Source organism: Tachyglossus aculeatus, chromosome 7, assembly GCF_015852505.1.
Source record: "Tachyglossus aculeatus isolate mTacAcu1 chromosome 7, mTacAcu1.pri, whole genome shotgun sequence".
Classification (NCBI taxonomy): domain Eukaryota; kingdom Metazoa; phylum Chordata; class Mammalia; order Monotremata; family Tachyglossidae; genus Tachyglossus; species Tachyglossus aculeatus.
Window position 1 is genome coordinate 7,708,182 of NC_052072.1, and position 16,964 is coordinate 7,725,145.

The 16,964-nt window shown below is 44.7% G+C and overlaps 1 protein-coding gene across 1 annotated transcript in view; it reads left to right on the top strand.

Annotated features, from left to right (window-relative positions):
* Positions 1 to 4,341: 4,341 nt before the first annotated feature.
* The window catches only part of BMPR2 (bone morphogenetic protein receptor type 2), a 292,094-nt gene continuing 279,471 nt past the window's right edge, over positions 4,342 to 16,964 (top strand). The window contains exon 1 of the mRNA XM_038749003.1: positions 4,342 to 4,417. Within this exon, the coding sequence (XP_038604931.1) occupies positions 4,342 to 4,417 (76 nt within the window). The remainder of the gene's footprint in view (positions 4,418 to 16,964) is intronic.

The following is a 16,964-nucleotide window of genomic DNA, read 5'->3' on the forward strand; positions in this document are numbered from 1 at the left end:
CTCCCCCTTCTAGACTGTGAGCCCACTGTTGGGTAGGGACTGTCTCTATATGTTGCCAGCTTGTACTTCCCAAGCGCTTAGTGCAGTGCTCTGCACACAGTAAGCGCTCAATAAATACGATTGATTGATTGATTGACACCTGTCTACATGTTTTGTTCTGTTGTCTGTCTCCCCCTGCTAGACAGGGAGCCCGTTGTTAGGTAGGGACGGTCTCTATAGGTTGCCAACTTGTCCTTTCCCAAGCGCTTAGTACAGTGCTCTGCAAACAGTAAGCGCTCAATAAATACGATTGAATGAATGAATGAAAGAACACAGACACACACACACATTTTTTTCTCTGTCTCTCTGTCTTGTCTCTGTTTCTTTTACACTCAATCTTCATGGCTGATGACAAGCGTAGGTGGAAAAGTGGGATTCGCATCCCAGGCTGTTGGATTTTGGTGCGGCCCAGCCTTGATTTTGCTCATTTGTACAGAAAATAATATATAGCTCTAATTCTATTTATTCTGATGGTATTGACACCTGTCTCCTTGTTTTGTTTGGTTGTCTGTCTCCCCCTTCTAATAAAAATAATAACAACAATAATAATAATGGCATTTGTTAAGCGCTTACTATGTGCAAAGCACTGTTCTAAGTGCTGGGGGGATATAAGGTGATCAGGTTGTCCCACTTGAGGCTCACAGTCTTCATCCCCATTTTACAGATGAGGTAACTGAGGCACAGAGAAGTTATGTGGCTTGCCCAAGGTCACGTAGCTGACAAGTATGCCAACTTGTACTTCTCAAGTGCTTAGTACAGTGCTCTGCACACAGTAAGCGCTCAATAAGTACGATTGAATGAATGAATGAATGAATTATTATTATTGATGAGTGAATGAATGAAAGGGGCTCCGTGGCACGATCCACATATTATTATTATTAGACTTCTTCTTATTAGTCTTCTAGACTGTGAGCCCACTATTGGGTAGGGACCGTCTCTATATGTTGCCAACCTGGACTTCCCAAGCGCTTAGTACAGTGCTCTGCACACAGTAAGCGCTCAATGAATACGATTGAATGAATGAATTATTATTATTGATGAGTGAATCAATGAAAGGGGCTCCGTGGCACGATCCACATTATTATTATTAGACTTCTTCTTATTAGTCTTCTAGACTGTGAGCCCACTGTTGGGTAGGGACCGTCTCTAGATGTTGCCAACTTGGACTTCCCAAGCGCTAAGTACAGTGCTCTGCACACAGTAAGCGCTCAATGAATACGATTGAATGAATGAATTATTATTATTGATGAGTGAATCAATGAAAGGGGCTCCGTGGCACGATCCACATTATTATTATTAGACTTCTTCTTATTAGTCTTCTAGACTGTGAGCCCACTGTTGGGTAGGGACCGTCTCTAGATGTTGCCAACTTGGACTTCCCAAGCGCTAAGTACAGTGCTCTGCACACAGTAAGTGCTCAATAAATACGATTGAATGAATGTATGAATTATTATTATTGATGAATGAATGAATTATTATTATTGATGAGTGAATGAATGAAAGGGGCTCTGCAGCACGATCCACATTGTTATTATTAGTAGTAATGAGTGAATGAATGAAAGGGGCTCCGCGGCACGATCCACATTATTATTATTATTATTGGACTTCTTCTTATTAGTCTTCTAGACTGTGAGCCCACTGTTGGGTAGGGACCGTCTCTAGATGTTGCCAACTTGTACTTCCCAAGCTCTTAGTCCAGTGCTCTGCACACAGTAAGCGCTCAATAAATACGATTGAATGAATGAATGAATTATTATTATTGATGAGTGAATGAATGAAAGGGACCCTGCGGATGACCCACATTATTATTATTATTATTATTAGACTTCTTATTAGTCTTCTAGGCTGTGAGCCCACTGTTGGGTAGGGACCGTCTCTATATGTTGCCAACTTTTACTTTCCAAGCGCTTAGTCCAGTGCTCTGCGCACAGTAAGCGCTCAATAAACACGATTGAATGAACGAATGAATGATTATTATTAATGAGTGAATGAATGAAAGGGGCTCCGCGGCCCGATCCACTCCAGGTTTTGCTCCCTGCTGGGCCCGGAGTCCAGACCCAGCCGAACTACATTTCCCAGAGAGCATTGCGGCCCCCTCTTCCAGCCAATCAGCATTGAGGATCCCTCCTCCCTCCCCCGCCCTCCCTCGGGTGACGCCAACCCATCCTAAAAGAGGGGGGGGGAAAGGAGGGGCTCAATCCCTCTCCACCTTTCTCCCCGTCCAAAAATGCGTAAAAAAGGGAGACCCCGCAGGTGCTACATATTTATATAAACGAAGGGGGTGTTTGTAGTTATTTCTATCGTTGGGGATCCCTTCTTTAAGGTGACTGGAAGGGGAGGCTCCCCCCGTTGTAGGAATGGAACGGCCCGCCTCCCCCCCTTCGGGGGGCTGGAGGGTGGGGCGCGGCGGCGCAGGCGCAGTGCGTGCGGCCAACCGGTCCCCGACGGCGAGTCCCAGTCCGACGGGGCGGGCGGAAGGCAGGGCGGGGATGGGGATGGGGCTGGGGCCCGAGGGTCGGCCAGACCCGTCCTGACCGACGAGGAGACCACCAGGAGAAGGAGGAGGAGGAGGAGGAGGAGGAGGAGGAGGAGGAGGAGGAGCAGGAGGAGGAGCGGCAGGACCGGCTGCCCCTCCCGCTTGGCAGCGGCCCCCATGGCCTGGCCGGTCCTGCCCCTTCTTTGCCCCCTTCCTCTTTGCCCCCTTGCCTGCCCCGTTCCCAGCCCGGCTCCTCCCTCGCTAAGGGTCAAATCGCGGGGGAAATAATCCCCCCGGGGACGGGCCGCCGCCCGCAGCTCCACGGCGGCAGGAAAACCCATCTGGTTTAATTCCTTTTGCTTTTTGGGGGGACCCCCCCCCCCGAATCCCCATCTGGCTTAATTCCTCTTGTTTTGGGGGACCCCTCCAGAATACCCATCTAGCTTAATTCCTTTTGTTTTGGGGGACCCCCCCCCCAGAATCCCCATCTGGCTTAATTCATTCTTTTTAGGAACCCCCCCCCACCTCGAATCCCCATCTGGCTTAATTCATTTTGTTTTGGGGGACCCCCCCCAGAATCCCCATCTGGCTCAATTCTTTTTGCTTTTGGGGACCCCCCCCGAATCCCCATCTGGCTTAATTCCTCTTGTTTTGGGGGACCCCTCCAGAATACCCATCTAGCTTAATTCCTTTTGTTTTGGGGGACCCCCCCCAGAATCCCCATCTGGCTTAATTCATTCTTTTTAGGAACCCCCCCCCCACCTCGAATCCCCATCTGGCTTAATTCATTTTGTTTTGGGGGACCCCCCCCAGAATCCCCATCTGGCTCAATTCTTTTTGCTTTTGGGGACCCCCCCCCCCCGAATCCCCATCTGGCTTAATTCATTTTGTTTTGGGGGACCCCCCCAGAATCCCCGTCGGGCTCAATTCCGTTTGCTTTTGGGGACCCCCCCCCCCCCCCAATCCCCATCTGGCTTAATTCCTTTTTAAGGAACCGCCCCCGAATCCCCATCTGGCTTAATTCCTTTTTATAGCCCTCCCCCCCCCCCGAATCCCCATCTGGCTTATTTCCTTTTTTTAGGAACCCTCCCAGAGTCTCCATTTGGCTCAATTCCCTTTGCTTTTGGGGACCCCCCCCCCGAATCCCCATCTGGCTTAATTCCTTTTTTTAGGAACCCCCCAGAATCCCTATCTGGCTCAATTCTTTTTGTTTTTGGGGACCCCCCCAGACTCCCCATCTGGCTTAATTCCTTTTTTTAGGAACCCCCCAGAATCCCCATCTGGCTCAATTCCTTTTGCTTTTGGGGACCCCCCCGGAATCCCCATCTGGCTCAATTCCTTTTGTTTTGGGGGACACCCCCAGAATCCCCATCTGGCTTAATTCCTTTCGTTTTTAGGGACCCCCCCGAATCCCCATCTGGCTTAATTCCTTTTGTTTTGGGGGACCCCCCCCCCCGAATCCCCATCTGGCTTAATTCGTTTTGTTTTTGGGGGACCACCTCCGGAATCCCCACCTGGCTTAAGTCCTTTTGTTTTGGGGGACCCCCCCCCAAAAAAAAATCACCTCCCAGCGCTTAGAACAGTGCCCGGCACCTCCAGCTGCCCTCATCCTGATCCCAGGAGGAGAGACATGAAGGGGAATTTCTGCAGGGAAGCTCAGCTCTGCTGCCATTTGTCCTTGCAAACTGCTTTGTAAAAACCTCAAGACCACTCCAGGGAGGAGAAAAAAAAACCGGTTTTTTTCCCCCTGGTTTTATTTTTGTTTTTCCTCTCCGTATTTATTTTGTTTTTTTCCTGAATCCTCGGCCCCGCTGGCTGGCTCAGATATGATTGCCTGCAAGCAGCGGCTCAGGCCGGTTCCCCTGGTGCCCTGGATCCTCCTGCTGATCAGCACTGCGGCGGGTGAGTAGCCACCGGCTCCAATCCACTAGCCATTTCATGGCCAGGGGTGGGGAAAGAGGGATTGGCCCTCCTAATCCATCCTGCTGCCAGGGCCTGGTCACCCTTTGGGGAGAAACCACCCGAATTGGCCGAAATTCCCTCATTTTCAAGCCCATTATGGGCAGGGAATCACGTTATAATAATAATAACGACGATGATGGTATTTGTTAAGCGCTTACTATGTGCCAAGCACTGTTCTAAGCGCTGAATTATCCTCCCCCAGTGTCTTGCACCCAACCAGCGCTCAATAGATACCATCGTTCTTATTACCGTCCTAATCTTTAATGATCCCCCTATGGATCGTTTTTTCCCCTCCCGGGGAAGAGGGCCCAACTGGGTGTGGTGGCTTTACATTTTTAGCTGTGAGGTAATGCAGGAATTAAAAATACTGTTTTAATCACCCAACGACTGGTGTCCATTATGCGAGCGTTGGCAGGCGCTTCGTCTTTTTTAATTTTTCTTTTCGAGCACCGTTAGCGGAAAGAGGCGCGATGGGTTCTTGCTTCCTTCATTTCCAAGTTGGCCGCAAAATGTTGGTTGAGTTGAGGTTGCTTCCATTAATGCGAGGATGATTCCCGTGCAGGGAGTCTCAAGAAGGCTGTTGCTAGTTTGCTTTATTGCCGCGGTGTATTTTCTGGATATTTTGCCCTGAGGTTAACCAGTCATTGGTAATATGCTTTAAGGATTGCCTTTGGCTGGGGACAAAGCCATCTTCGTTACCCCGACTGGTGTGAAAAACTCTAGCGTCTACTGGTTTTCTAAACGCTGACAAATCTTGGACTTGGCTTGAGACCTAGGTGATTTGAGTCCTAAAAGCTGGCTTTGAAGTTTTACTGTGGCTTATTAGGTCATAGTAACTCCTCCTCCTCCTCCTCCTCTTCCTCCTACTCCTTTGTGTACTTTTTTTTTGGCTTCCAGTTTTTGGAAAGCTCAGAACACCCTCGTTGTTTCCAGACTCATTTGTATTTCCAACTTTAAAGCGATCCTTTGGACACTAGGTACCTCATGTAGTGAATTTGGATCTGAAATATTAAGCTAGTTTTAAAAGTTAAATCGTAAAGAAATATGGCATTTTAAGGTGGATTTTTTTCCTTCATTCTAAGTGGGCATTTTTGGCATGTTGGATAACTTTTCCAATCACCTTTTTTTCCCCTGCACTTGACTAAACACGGAGTGGCTTGTTTCTATTTCCACTGGGGCAGTGATCGAATCGAAATAATTGATAAGGAATATTTCTTAGGTCAGTATGACCTTTGGGTCACTGCTAACTCTGATTAATTCTTCTTTACGTTTTGGAAAAATGTAGACTTTTCAAGTGACAGTGGCCCAGACCAGCTCAGTTTTGTCCTAGAAATGATCACAAGTACTTCATCTTGTTTCCTCGTGTGTTTTACGCTCTGTTACAATGCGTTCTTATCAGTTCTTTTGTGCCCAATATATCATTGATTATTCAGTCCATGTAAATATGGACTTTTCCTTTTTCTATAGTGCTAAATGAATAAATTACTGAGATGCCTTCGTGGGGTTGGTCAGGGGACAGGACATGAGCAGGAAAACGGGACCCGGACCATTGGTGTTGAGGAACTGTCATGCCCAGCGGTAGACTGTTGTAGAATTGGGTTTGCCCTCCCCGTGAGGTGGGTGGCCGATGTGGGCAACCGAAGGGAGGGGCGGGAGACCGGAGCCCCAGAAGGGAAACCAGCTTTTGGCAATCCAGGACGACACCTGGCTCGGGCGGTGGTCCGGAGAGGAGAATCGGAATTCTTGGCTTGTCATGTAGAGGCTGATGTTCTTCCTTCAGCTCCGAAGGTGACGGAGCCTTTTAGGGGTGATAGGGTTAAATTTAAATTGCCGCATGTCATTTTGTCAACGTAAACGGTGAAATATGCCGAGTGAAGGCAACGCAGTCTAGTTAAGGCAGGGCTGGGAGTAATTCCAGAGTCTGGGAAGAATCTTTTGGATCCGGGCCCTTTGGCCACAGGGGTGAAAGAGGGGAGCTCAGGGGGAAAGGGGGATTGTAGAGTTTAAGGGCGGCTGGTGGGAAGGGATGGGAGCGTATCTGTCCCCAGCATTTCTGGAGCGGGGAGTTCCAGAAACCTGTTCAGAAAGCAGGCGGTGTTTCCAGGATTCCATGTCCCAGAGATGGTAGTGCAGAAGCAGTAAATGTTGTTGTCAAGTTCCATTATGGCTGTGTGGTTGCTGTCACATTTGTCGTGTGGTTGAGCAGTGCTATCGTGTGGCTACCATTTGGGGTATTCTCCTGCTCCCCCGACAAAATTCAGGCTCCACCTGAATTCCCAATCAGTCCGGCTGTACCTGGCCTCTGGTTGACTCCGGGGTCAGGCTGTTCTGTCTACTGACTCACTCTGGGCAATTACTACCTTTTTTTCTTTTTCTTACAGTTTCCCAATCAGAGTGGGCCAAGTATTTTAGGGGGAGGATGTGAATGTTAGAATCACAGAGCTGGAAAGGAATTTGAATGGTCATTTAATCCAGGTCAGACTTGTCTGTTCTTTCCTTCAAAATCAACAAGGATGGGCACTCCACAATCTCCCTTGGTAGTTTATCAAGTGACGTGACTTTAAAAAAAAAGTTCATTCGTATGTAAGACTGTAAGATTTTTGTGGGCAGGGAACATATCTGCCAGTTCTGTTATACTCTCCCAAGTGCTCAGTCCAGTGCTCTGCACACCATAAGCTCTCGATACTGTTGATTGATGTCCCATCAAAATCTCTCCTGCTTTAAGTTAAATTCCTTCTTCTTTGGTCTTTGCTATAAAAACACTTAATTTGCTTGAAGACCGTCATTACATTTCCCCATAGCCCTCTGTAGGCTATGCAACCCCAATTCCTTTTATCTTTCCTCAGAGGACTTGTTTTCTCACCCTTTCATCATTTTGGTTGCTGTTATCTGGATCTTGTGTATAAGAATGGAAAAGTCAAGTGGAGGAATCACATACCATGGACACCGTCATTGAAATGACTGAAACTTTTGCTTGTTGATAATGTAAATGGAAAATTGACTTCTTTAAGCTCCAGAAAGAGGTGATCTTTGACCTCCTAGCTGTTAGGGTTTTAGCTGACATTTCTGGGCCTTCTACTTTTCCTTCCGTTCTCATTCCTCTTCATTAATTTGCTGCTGTTAATTGGGCCACAGAGGGCTCTTCTTCCACCCCACCCAAATTATTCAGTGCTAATTGCATTGCTCGCTATTCATACCCTGGGAAAGCTAAGGGAGAAGAAATTGCGTGGAACTTGGTTGGCTTGCTAGCGATAATGTGGTAAGCCTTCCTATTACTTTGAGTTTGCCGTTACAAATGGTTCGGTCGGATGTAGGCTACTAAAGCGGAATTCACTTGCCTCACTTCATTTCATTTGGTTTTCACCTGTGAAAAGATAAGTCCCTTCGGAGCAGGCATGATGGATCCAGTATCAACATTGTGTATGCCAAGATCCTGTCAAATGGCAGTCCAACCTTCAGTTTGGCCAAGATGAGTGCCATTTCTTGGCACACTCCACCTCCACATGCTTTCCACTGGTTCTCCCTTCCTGCCGATTCCAGCAGCGCTCCCATTTCCAGCGTCATCTACGCCATTTGACTTATTCACCGTGTCGGAATAAACTGAACCGTTCTCCCTGAGTTCATTGTATTGTCTAAGATTCCCCTGGCTTCTCTTTCTGTTAGACTCCGGTAGTTGACGTAGCCAGATAAATACACCCAGCTCTGCGGTATTACAAGTTTTCAGATGTGATTTGGATAGAACATGGCGGGAGGAGTAGAGAACTTTCTTCCCACGCCACTACGCTGTTCTGGGTATAACCTGATCCACCAGCCCTTTTTATTTTAGTTCTTTTCTTTCCCCTCCCCTGGTCGATTTATGTTGCTTCCCCTCTTTTTTTTTTCTTTAAATCAAATCACCTTAGACTGTGAGCCCATTGTTTGGTAGGGACCATCTCTATATGTTGCCAACTTGTACTTCCCAAGCACTTAGTACAGTGCTCTGCACATAGTGAGCGCTCAATAAATGCGATTGAATGTAAGTAGATTCAGGATGGGCATAAGCATCAGTGGGCAAAGTGCACGGCGTCAGTGGTGGCGTGTTTCCACCCTGTTTCCTCGTTTTCTGTATCGACCCTTACTTTGCATCTTTCCAACTTTACACTATTTGACACAGAAAAAGAGCAATGAGGTCAGGGACTGAAGTACATTCAGTTGTATTTATTGAGCACTTGTGCAGAGCACTGTACCAGGCGCCTGGGAGAGTACAATACAGCCAGAAAGGACACATTCACATTCCCTGCCCACAATGAGCTTACGGTCTAGAGGGTGTTCTCTAGTGCTGGACATGATAATAGAGGAGTAGGTATTGAAATTGCAAACCACCTAACCCATTAATCCCAGCTGAATCCTTGTTTACAATAATAATTACTGTGGCATTTATTAAGTGCCTACTCTGTGCTAAGTGCCGAGTAAACACAGGGTTATAATATCGAATCCTGTCTCTGACCCTTGTGGAGAGCCCCAGCGTGTCTCATTCCTATTTTACAAATGAGACTGAGGCTCAGGCTAGTTAAGTGACTTGCCCAAAGTCACCCAATAGGCCAAGCTGGGACCTGAACTGCCAGTCGCGTGCCACCCGGCCTCAGTCGATCAGTGGGTATTTATTTGAGCATTTGCTTTGTGTAGAGCACTGTGTTAAGCATTTGGGAGAGTTCAGTACAGTAGAATTGATAGACGTGATCCCTGCCCATGAGGAATTTACAGTCTTCAGGGGGGCAGACATTAAAATAAGGTAAAAATATGGTAAATAGAATATGGAGGTACGTACATAACGGCTGTGGGGCTGGGGTGAGTATCAAAGGCTCACTGTGGGCAGGGAAGATGTCTACCAATTGTGTTGTATGGTAATCTTCCAAGCATTTCATACAGTGCTTTTCACCCATTAAGCACTCAATAAATGCGATTGATTAAGGAGTATACACGCAGGTGCGTAGGTGACAGGGAAATGGGGAATAGGGTGGGGAAGTGCGGCATTAAGCGGGAAAGGCCTCTTGGAGGAGATGTGATTTTTAGTAGAGTTTTGGCGATGAGGAGAGTGGCGGTCTGTTGGATACGAGGGGGAGGGAAGTCCAGTCCAGAGGAAGCGTGTGGGCAAAGGGTTGGCGGCGGACCAGACGCGATTGAGGTATAGTGAGTAATTGGCATTAGAGCAAAGAATGCAGGCTGGGGTGTAGTAGATGGGTGACACCGGTGTGAAGGGGGAGAGCTACTTTTTATGGGATTTTTTTTCCACACACCACTCCCCCAACCCCTTCAATAACACAGGTTCTGCAAGAAACACAATCCTCATATTTTAGGGAAAACTGCACATTGCACAGTGATGCAGGAATATTGACAGTGGTGTCACAAAAGGGGCTTATTGATGCAGCAAGAGTTCAGCTTACCTGGCAGGTAGTGCCACAATTTTTTTACTCCCAGTAATGCTAAGTGTACGTAACAACACTGTCTTCGCGTTTAGTCTGTGCCTATACTTGGGGATATAATAGTGCTATTTAATCCTAATCTCCTGTCAGTGAGTTCAATGCCACCTGCCGTATTTCAAGTGTCCCGTTTCCCCCCCTTTTAATAATAATAATAGTGATGGCATTTGTTAAGCGCTTACTGTGTGCAAAGCCGTGAGTTGATTGAAGCCGTTCCGTTGGCAATTGGGTTTGTCCCAACTGAAAATGGGAAAAAAAATTGTTCTGAATCAACAGGATGGCAAAAAGTAGAAGCCCAGAAGTTTCATTTGTCGGGTGTAGACCCCTCTAAAACCATAGTCCTGCAGAGGGTAGGGCCAAATGAGGGGGTAGCCCCATTCTGGAGGGGCAGGTAGGGCAGCCCCCCCACTCCTAGAGGAAGGAATATGAGCTGGCATGGGGGTGATAATGGAAAGTATGAAAGCCCCTGCCAACCTTGCTAGCGGTAGCTGGGAAGATGGGGAACAGAGGATGATGGAAAGGTCCGGCTGCCGGATACGATCCCTGTTTGCATCCTACGTGACCTCCCCCCATTACTGAGGCAGGAAGAGCAGCAGGTGGTAAATAGCAGAATATAGAGGTTCGTACGTAAGGGCTGTAGGGCTGGGGTGAGTATCAAAAGAGGGGATTATTCCACTATTCCACTCGGATTGGGGTTGAGCCAAAAGCACAATTTAGCCTTGGCAGAATGCTGAGTGAGCCCTTTGATTTATTTATTTATTTTGGTGAGACTTTACTAAGTATTTCATTCGCTTGGTTCGTCCCTCGGCACTTTCCTAGTGAGGACTATTGCATTAGCCCAACATCAATCAATCAATCAATCAATCGTATTTATTGAGCACTTACTGTGTGCAGAGCACTGGACTAAGTGCTTGGGAAGTACAAGTTGGCAACATATAGAGACAGTCCCTACCCAACAGTGGGCTCACAGTCTGGAAGGGGGAGACAGAGAACAAAACCAAACATACTAACAAAATAAAATAAATAGAATAGATATGGGAGAACGAGGAGAGCTCTCGGAGGAAACTTTAGAGGAAAGCTTTGTTACCCAGCATGTTGGGAAAGTGGGCGCTGTCTGCTGGGCAAGGAGGGGCAGGGACGACCACGTTGGGATCTGGCTCAGTCTTGGGGAGAGTTAGGGATAATTAGGAATAATGCATAATTAGGAGTGTCAGTGATGGTTACTTTATCTGTAAAATGGGGATTGAGACTGCAAGCCCCATGTGGGACAGGGGACTGTGTCCAAACTGATCTGCTTGTATCTACCCCAGCGTTTAATGCAGCGCCTGAAACGTAGTAAGCGCTTAACAGATACCACAGTTATTATTACTATGATGATGGGAAATAACTCGCCGATGAGCAGAATTCAAGCTTCCACATAGACTATAAGTTCATTGTGGGCAGGGAACGTGTCTATCAACTCTGTTATATTGGACTGTCTCAAGTGCTTAGCGCAGTGCCCTACACACAGTAAGCGTTCATTAAGCAGCATTGATTGAAGAGGTCCCTGAAAATCTGTCATCCTCCTGCTCCTCCAGCCAGCCTTAAAGAAAAATTATTAAGGACTGGACAATTTGCTAGGCAGATAAGCAGAGCACCTCAATGATAGCCTACCTAGGGTTGTCCAATCCATCAGGAGTGTTTATTAAGCACATACTGTGTGTAGAACACTGCTAAGCACTTGGGAGAGTTCAGTAGAATTATTATTCGTGATCCCTGCCCTCCAGGATTTTATTATCTTGCAGGTTGTCCAAAGATGGCGTGTTAGGAACCAGTCAATCAGTGGTATTTATTGAGTGCTTCGTGTGTAGAGCATTGTACTAAGCACTTGGGAGAATACAATATAACAGAGTTGGTAGACATGTTCCTTGCCCGCGGTGGGCTTGTTGGGAATCCTGCAGAGAGATTATAGTTTGCCCGAGAGGGAGAGAATGTATACACACATACGTATGTGTATCTATCTATCTATCTATCTATCTATCTATCTATCTATCTATCTATCTATCTATATATAATGTATATAAAGTTATATATATATATAAAGTCTACATGTGTATATATATATATATATATATATATATATATATATATACATGTAGACTTTATTAGCCCTCCTCTCGACCACTGGAAAGAACTCTCTGACCACTGTAAACTTTCTCCTCTGGGAGTGTTCCTCACAAGGAGGGATAGGTCAGCCAAGATTGCTTTTATATTGGGATTGCAACAATGATGGCTACTAGAGAGTCCAATTTTTTACCGTATCTACACCCATCCAAAGTGTTTTCCTCAGGAACATCATGGAATTAACCTTTTCACACTCTATTCTTCCAAAGTATTGGTTGTTTAGCAGTCCTTGCAGCTGTCAATAACTGTCACCATATTCTCTTCCAGGCCAAGCCATGGCTGCCCAAACCCAACTCTTTATACTCTTAGTTCTTTGGTTTTCTTCAAAATGGTAACATTAGTGGCAAATGATAGTGATGAGGGAGTTATTCCAGAAATTCTATGACTATATCAGCTGTAAGGCCCAAAGTTGGTTTTGGTTGTTTTTTTTTTTGAAGCCGGCTCAAATCTATTTCGTTCCCAGAAGTGTTGTCTTTTTTGGGAAAAAATGAGTGGTGATGAGTAAAGTCAATTTACCGGCTGGTCATTTTGACTTTCATATTCATCTCCTGAGTTGTGGTGGTACATTGAAACCAGGCTTCAAATTGGATTCTTCTGGATGTCAAGGCACTATTTCTCCTTAACTGCAATCACTAAATGCTTGTTCATTCTCAATGTAGTCAGAATTCCCAAAACAGCATTAGGGGGGGAAGTGTAGTGAAGATTAACTAGACTATTTTTCAAACCAAAAATCTTACCAAGGCTAGCTGGGGAGGGAAATGCTCCTAAAAATTCAATGTAATTCATGCCAGATCTCTGTTTTGAGTTATGTAATAGGATGACACCAACTCCCTTTGAAAGAAACGTAGAGTATCTTATCATTTCATTGGGAATAAAAAAAAAAAAGGTTATTTCAAGAGATGAAAATCAGAAACTGCCTGGCTCTCTACAAAAAAGTAGTAAAATTTGGGCGCCTAACCTAATTGCAATAACCATTTGGTGTTTTGATATTTCCCAGAATTGTGCTGAAATAGAACTAATGGAAAAAATGAATAGTAGATCAGGTCTTTAATGGGTATATAGTCAAAAGGGGGCTTGTTTCATTGAATACAGAGTCTCTGGAAAAGGTACTTGGCAAATGGGGGGAAAAATGAAAGGTACCAATCGCCTGAGTTTTTATTTGAAATAGCCTCTGAAAGAAGTTCAGTAATTAGAGTTCTCTTTCTTGGATCAGGATGCTGCAGCTGTTTTTCTGCTATGCTGCATTTTTGCTTTTAACTTAAACTTATTTTGTCGATAAGGTCATAATGCAGGCTTCATCTAGGGTTGAATGGAATGAATGGAAATATGATTTGTAAAATTTTTCCAAACCTTTGGGGTTGCATTAGTGCCACATCTTCTCATTTGAAGGCAAACAAAACCACTTTAGCTACTGAAGCATTTAAAGCTACGGTCTACCTTTTCTTCTCTCTTTGTTGCTCAACTTGTGTACAAACAAGAACGGAAAGAATTGTTTTTTGAAAGTCTAAGAATTTTCATTTCAGGCAATCCATCGGTAGTATTTGTGAAGACTTACTGTGAGCAGAGCACTGGACCAAGCACTTGGGAGAGAACAGTACAGTAGAGTTGTTAGACATGATCCCTGCCCTCGGGGAGCTTACGGTCTAATGATCCTTGTGGCCACAAGGACCTCAGAGGCGAAGGATGTGGCTCAGGCTTCCTGGGATGCGGAGATAGTGGTTGGGGAGAGCAAGAAGAGGAACCGCTGAACTCTCCCAAGAGAATGACGCCCATGAGGAAAAAGGGCAAGGGGAAGAGAAGGAGGGAAAGGGATGAAGAACTAAGCCCGTCCCTTTATCATCATCATCATCAATCGTATTTATTGAGCGCTTACTATGTGCAGAGCACTGTACTAAGCGCTTGGGAAGTACAAATTGGCAACATCTAGAGACAGTACCTATCCAACAGTGGGCTCACAGTCTAAAAGGGGGAGACAGAGAACAAAACCAAACGAACTAACAAAATAAAATAAATAGAAAAATAGGTACAAGTAAAATAAATAAACAAGTAGAGTAATAAATATGTACAAACATATATACATATATACAGGTGCTGTGGGGAAGGGAAGGAGGTAAGAAGGGGGGGATCACCTTGTAACCTCCCCAGCGCTTCGAACAGTGCTTTGCACATAGTAAGCGCTTAATAAATGCCATTATTATTATTATTATTATGAAGACGGCGATGAGGGCAGGTGCCTCTTTTATTTTTCTTTCTCCTCAACACGTAGTCCTCGAAGGGCAGGCAAAATCATTCAGAAGAGCAGGGGGATCTAGTGGAAAAAGCATGGGCTTGGGAGTCAGTACAGATTATTTATTTCATTTGTACATATTTATTCTATTTATCAAGCGCTTAGTACAGTGCTCTGCACACAGTAAGCTCTCAATAGATACGATTGATTGATTTTATTTTGTTAATATGTTTTGCTTTGTTCTCTGCCTCCCCCTTCTAGACTGTGAGCCCACTGTTGGGTAGGGACCGTCTCTATATGTTGCCAGCTTGTACTTCCCAAGCGCTTGGTACAGTGCCCTGCATACAGTAAGCACTCAATAAATACGATTGAATGAATGAATACAGTGCTTAGAACAGTGCCCAGTGCTTAGAACTATGTGCTTTACACATAGTAAGCACTTAATAAATGCCATCATTATTATTACAGTGCTCATCACATACTAAATACTTAGCAAATACCATTGTTATTATTATTTTTCATTAATGTTATTATTAAGTGCCGCCGAGTCGTTTCCAATTCACAGCGACTCCATGAATATACTTTCTCCAGAACGTCCTGTCCTCTGCCGTGATCCGCAGCCTTTCTAACTGTGCTTTCCTTATCGCCATTAGGGTCTCTATCCATCTAGCTGCCGGTCAGCCTCTTCCACGTTTTCCCTGGACTTTTCCTAACATTAGTGTCTTTTTTTTTAATGGCATTTATTAAGCACTTACTATGTGCAAAGCAGTGTTCTTCTCCAGAGAATTAGTCCTCCTGATTATGTGTCCAAAATATGCTCATCTAAGTCATCATTTGGCCTTCCAAAGACCACTTTGGTTTAATTTGCTCCAAAATCCATTTGTTTGTTTTTCGGGCAGTCCATGGTATTCACAAAAGCCTTCTCCAACACCACATTTCAAAAGAATCGATGTACTTTCTATCCAGTTTTTTCACCGTCCAACTTTCACATCCATCCATTGTCACTGGAAACGCCATAGAATTGGCAGTTTGTATTTTTGTGGCACGTTACGTCAGCACATTTCATGACTTTTTTCAGGCTCTTCATAGCAAGTCTTCCTAACATTAATCATTATTATTATTGGTGGTGTTATTTGCAACAAGGGTGGATGAGACAATTATCTTGGTAGAACAGTTCAGATGGCATTTCATAGGTAAGGTTTGCTTTTTAGCTTGTCAGTGTTTACCACAATCACCTGCCTAGACAAAGGGTTCTAGAGTTTCATTGAGGGTAGTGTGATGAAAGGTGGTGTAAATCCTCGGGAGTAACAAGCATTTGTGTGAAGGTCAAAAATCAGATACATTCAACTCTACATAATGCTCCGTGGCTTTACTATCATATGAGAACAGCTGGTGTTTTGTAAAGGGGTGTTAATATGCATTCTCTTCATTTCAGTAGACTGAGCCAGATTGATTCTGACCTTTCCTCTGGTTCCTCCCCTCTGCCCGTTTTGTTAATTTTTTATGTGGGGGGGAAAAAGCAGAAATTATCTGGTTTCTTAATATAGGTGTAGGAGCCCACGGTAACGTTTTCGTTATTATTGATGCGCGGTGTTTATTGATTTGGTCTTTCCATTCGAGAAAGCTAATATCTTACTACTTTATAGTAGAAAATTTTGACTCTTACTGTAACTTTTAAAATTATTTTAAAGTAATATACCATTTTTTTCAGTTGGTAACAGAAATTAATTCCTCCCCAAAAGGATTATGTTACTGTGTTGCCATAAAATACCTTTTTTACTCTAGATAAAAGCCCATATGCGGTAACTTTGGTCGGTATAATTACAGTTCTGACTAGTTAATTGGGCCATACATTCCTGTGCTGTTCTGTGTATGGTTAATCTGAAATTAGGCCTGCCTGAATTACGAAATCACTAAAAGGCATGTATAAATTCATCTACACGTTTTGTTTCGTTGTCTGTCTCCCCCTTCTAGACTGTGAGCCCATTGTTGGGTAGGGACCGTCTCTATATGTGGCCGACTTGTACTTCCCAAGCGCTTAGTCCAGTGCTCTGCACACTGTAAGCACTCAACAAATATGATTGAATGAATGAATCTACTGTAACTCAGGGTTTTTTATCGGGTTTTTTTTCCTCTATTTATTGTAGCAACTGACTAGGCCAGACATCCTTGAAATTTCTTTTTTTAATCTATTAAGAATTTTTTTTAATCTATTGTAGGCTTTCAAGACTGCTCCATTCTTTCAGCTCTACTCCCCCAAACTAAATTAGTGTTCAGTTTTTGTTCTCCATCCTGGTATAATATCAATCTTTGCTTGCCAACAAGGGTGAATGGTTTCTATTTGGGTTAGTATTGGCCAGGTCTTTTTAAGCCAGGGTGCTCTCATTTATCTTGGACTCTAGCACATGATGAAGGACCATTCATTCATTCAATCATATTTATTGAGCGCTTTCTGTGTGCAGAGCACTGTACTAAGCGCTTGGGAAGTACAAGTTGGCAACATATAGAGATGGTCCCTTGCATCTTGATAAGTGGAATGGCTCCGAGGCTGAGCAACTAAGGTACTCTATTAAAATCACCAGTGCAGAGTAGAATTTGAGCAAGCAAAGGCCCGTATGAAAATATCTTCAGTGGCAAC